Genomic DNA, 3,988 nt, shown 5'->3' on the forward strand with positions numbered 1-3,988 from the left:
TTGTCTGGGTGGGCTTATTTTGATCATGAAGGGAAGGGAAGTCGCTCAGTCGTGTCCGACTCTTTGGGATCCCATGAACTAGAGCCTACCACACTCCTCCATCCATGGGATTTTCCAGGCAAGAGTACTGGAGTGGGTTGCCATTTCCTTCTCCAGAGGATCTTCCTGACCCAAGGATTGAACCCATGTCTCCCACATTGTAGGCAGATGCTTTACCATCTGAGCCACCAGGGAAGTCCTTATTTTAGTCATAACGTTCCTTATAAAGGAGGCAGAAGATCAAAGAGACAGAAGACCATGAGGTGACGGAAACAAGAGGCTGGAGTAATGTGAACAAAGGGACCAAAGAATCCAGACAGCCTCCAGAAACTGGAAAAGACAGACTCCACTATAGAGCCTCCAGAAGGAGCCAACCATGCCAGCACCTTGACTTTAGCTCAGTGAAACCGATTTCAAAAGTGTAGACTCTGGAACTGTAAGAAAAAACACTGGTGTTGCTTTGTGTTAGTCATCTCAGTCGTGTCTTACTCTTTGTGACCCTATGGACTGTAGCCCGCCAGGCTCCTCTGTCCATGGGATTCTCCAGGCAAGAATACTGGAGTGGGTAGCCATGCCCTCCTCCGGGGGCTCTTCCCAACCCAGGGGTTGAACCCGGGTCTCTTGCTTCGCAGGCAGATTCTTTGCTGCTGGGCCACTGTTGCTTTAAGCAGCCAGTAAGTGGCAATTTGCCTACCTCGTAGCACTATGAGGATCAAATGAATTGACAAACAAGCTGGTTAGAACCATGGCTGCATTCTTTTTAGCCATGAGATTTATAAAAGTTTTCTTTTTTTAAAAAAAAAGAAATTTATTGCGGCATATGGTCTTAGTTGTGGAACCTAGTTGCTTGACTAGGGATCAAATCTGGACTTCCTGCCCTGAGAGCACAGAGTCTTAGCCACCGGTCCACCAGGGAAATCCCTAAGTTTTCTTATATAATTCTGCATTTCTAACAAGCTTTCCAGATGATGCTAATGCTGTGAGTCCGTGCGTGACAACGAAGAGCAAGGAGCTACATAATTCTATCTCAGAGAAGTGGCAGAAATAATGCTGGCTTTGAGGAATAAGATATGACGAACAGCTAGTTTGCATACTGAAGTGGGGACAGTGGCAGAAAGAGAATGGCTACATTTTTAATCCTCTGAACTTTTGGGCTATACTAACCCTGATCCATTAACAAAATATAGGGATGTATTTATTTTATGCATAAACTGTAATATGAACTGTATTTAAATAATATAAGAAATATAATCAGTGGTAGTTCAGTTGGTTGATAATGTTTATTTGTTTGTATTTTTTTATTGCCTCTTTCAAGACAGTCACACCAGCTATATGGAACAGGAAAATCACACACAGTTTTCAGGATTTCTTCTCCTTGGACTGTCAGATGAAGCAGAGTTGCAGCCTCTCCTCTTTTGGCTTTTCCTCTCCATGTACCTGATAACCATTTCTGGAAACCTGCTCATCATTCTGACCACCATCTATGACTCCCACCTCCACACACCCATGTACTTCTTCCTCTCCAATCTGTCTTTTTCAGACATCTGTTTCACCTCTACCACCATCCCAAAGATGCTGCTGAACCTCTACATCCAGAACAAAGGCATCACCTATGAAGGCTGCCTCACTCAGCTGTATTTTTTCATCCTTTTTGCAGAACTGGACATTTTCCTCCTTTCTGTGATGGCCTATGACCGGTTCGTAGCCATCTGCCATCCACTGCACTACACAACCAAGATGAACCCCCAGTTCTGTGTCTTGCTGTTGCTGGCATCTTGGATATTGAGTGTCCTGGACTCTTTGCTACGTGGTTTGCTGGAGTTGCGGCTGTCCTTTTGCACTGACGTGGAGATCCCCCATTTCTTCTGTGAAATCAATCAGGTTATCCAACTTGCCTGTTCTGACAATCTTCTCAATATCATAGAGATGTATTTTGCCACTGTGCTCATGGGCATTATTCCCCTCTCTGGCATTGTTGTTTCTTATTCTCGGATTGTCTCCTCCATACTGAGGATTACACCAGCAAGGGGGAAGTACAAGGCATTTTCCACCTGTGGGTCTCATCTTTCCGTTGTTTGCTTGTTTTATGGCACAGGTCTCGGGGTATACCTCAGCTCTGCCACTACCCAAAATTCCAGAACCAGTGCAATAGCCTCTGTGATGTACACTGTGGTCACGCCAATGCTGAATCCATTTATCTACTCTCTAAGGAACAAGGACATAAAAGGGGCTCTGAGAAGTCTTGTCAGCACCGTCACTTTCAATGAGTGACAGGAGTGTTTTCCTTGGGGCTGGAGAAGTTCTCATAAATAGCCAAGAACAAGATTGGCATCCAAAAAGCCTGATATTTTTGAGGTCTTCAGTTGTCTTTTTTTTTTCTTTTTCTTTACCCCATACCCCTTAAATCAATGATACTGTTGCAGGAAGGAGGACACCTTCCAGGGCCCGAAACTGGGCTCTTGTCTAACACTCGGAAATGAATTGTCCGAGGAGACACATGTTGACAAAGCAAGATATTTTATTGGGAAAGGGCACCCGGGTGGAGAGCAGGAGGGTAAGGGAACCCAGGAGAACTGCTCTGCTCGTGGCTCACAGTCTTGGGTTTTATGGTGATGGGATTCGTTTCTGGGTGGTCTTTGGCCAATCATTCTAATTCAGAGTCTTTCCTGGTGGCGCACGCATCGCTCAGCCAAGATGGATGCTCGCGAGAGGGATTCTGGGAAGTGGATAGACACGCAGTGTCTCCTCTCGATCTTTCCCGAACTCTTCCGGCTGGTGGTGGCTTATTAGTTCCGTATTCCTTATCAGGATCTCCTGCCATAAAACAACTCATGCAAATGGTTACTATGGTGCCTGGCCAGGGTGGGCGGTTTCAATCAGTGTGCTTCCCCTAACAATACCATATGTTCTGTTTTCTGACATTGCTTTTTTTTTTTATATTGCTTTGATGTATTGATATTTCTTTCTTCATTGTTTCTCAACTTTTTCAATATTTCAGGTTTTCCCTTTCTAACCTAAATCACAATATCCTGATGCCCTGAAAAAATGCTGCCCTTGAAATGAAAGCAGTAAAAAAAAAAATTACAACAGAAAAATTTTTTTATTCTTTCAGGAACATGAGAAAAATTTTGGAGTAAATATACACAGACCCTCAAGGGTAGTACTTTTGCTGAATAAGTCATGGTAAAGTTCAGCCCCACAAACAGGTGAACTGACATTTTAAATGCAGAAAATTCAGGATATATAGTCAGAAGGGAACTTTTGAAATAGTTAAAAAATCTACTTTATTTTCTAAAACCTTGATAACTTTAGTTTTAAGTAAATGTTAGTATGTAAGGCATAATATTATCATCCAAATGTTACTCATGGTTTCCCATTACTCTCTGACTCTCTTTTACTTCTGAAGTTTTATTCCAATATTAGTTTTACAAGGTCTAACATAAAAGTTACAATCAGAAACAGCATTTTATTTAATAAAAACTATCAAGAAATTATTATCAGTAGAATTTTATAAGGAATATGAGCATAAGGATTAGCTTTTTTTAATACTGCATGCCAACAAATCCCCTACTTTATTTAGATATGAAATAATACATATACTTGGTCACCAGAGTCACAGATAGGGCTATGGTAAAAGAATCTCCAGAGCTAATCAACACTTTTACACTGTGGTACATAAATCTTTGATCTTCTTTCATTTTAGCAAATATTTATTGAGCGCCAATTCTGTGCTACTCTTGTTCTAAACCCTGATGATAGAGCATCTAACAAGATGATCAAGGTACGTGCTCTCAAGGAGCTCACCTTCTAGCAGGAGAAAATACACAGCAAGTAAACAAATTTTAAAACTTAGCATAATTTCAATCAGAATTAAGTGCTATGAGGAAAATCTCCCAGGAAGATGATAGAGAGAGTGAAAGGGCTCTATAACACACAGTATGGTAAGGGA

General features: G+C 41.8%; 1 protein-coding gene across 1 annotated transcript; it reads left to right on the forward strand.

Annotated features, from left to right (window-relative positions):
* Nucleotides 1-1,371: 1,371 nt before the first annotated feature.
* On the forward strand, nucleotides 1,372-2,310 carry LOC136157397 (olfactory receptor 7A10-like). Its single transcript, XM_065919305.1, has one exon. It carries the CDS (start codon nucleotides 1,372-1,374, stop codon nucleotides 2,308-2,310), a length of 939 nt encoding a protein of 312 aa, XP_065775377.1.
* The last annotated feature ends 1,678 nt before the right edge of the window (nucleotides 2,311-3,988 follow it).

The sequence above is a fragment of the Muntiacus reevesi genome, chromosome 2 (assembly GCF_963930625.1).
Source record: "Muntiacus reevesi chromosome 2, mMunRee1.1, whole genome shotgun sequence".
In the NCBI taxonomy this organism is placed as follows: Eukaryota; Metazoa; Chordata; class Mammalia; order Artiodactyla; family Cervidae; genus Muntiacus; species Muntiacus reevesi.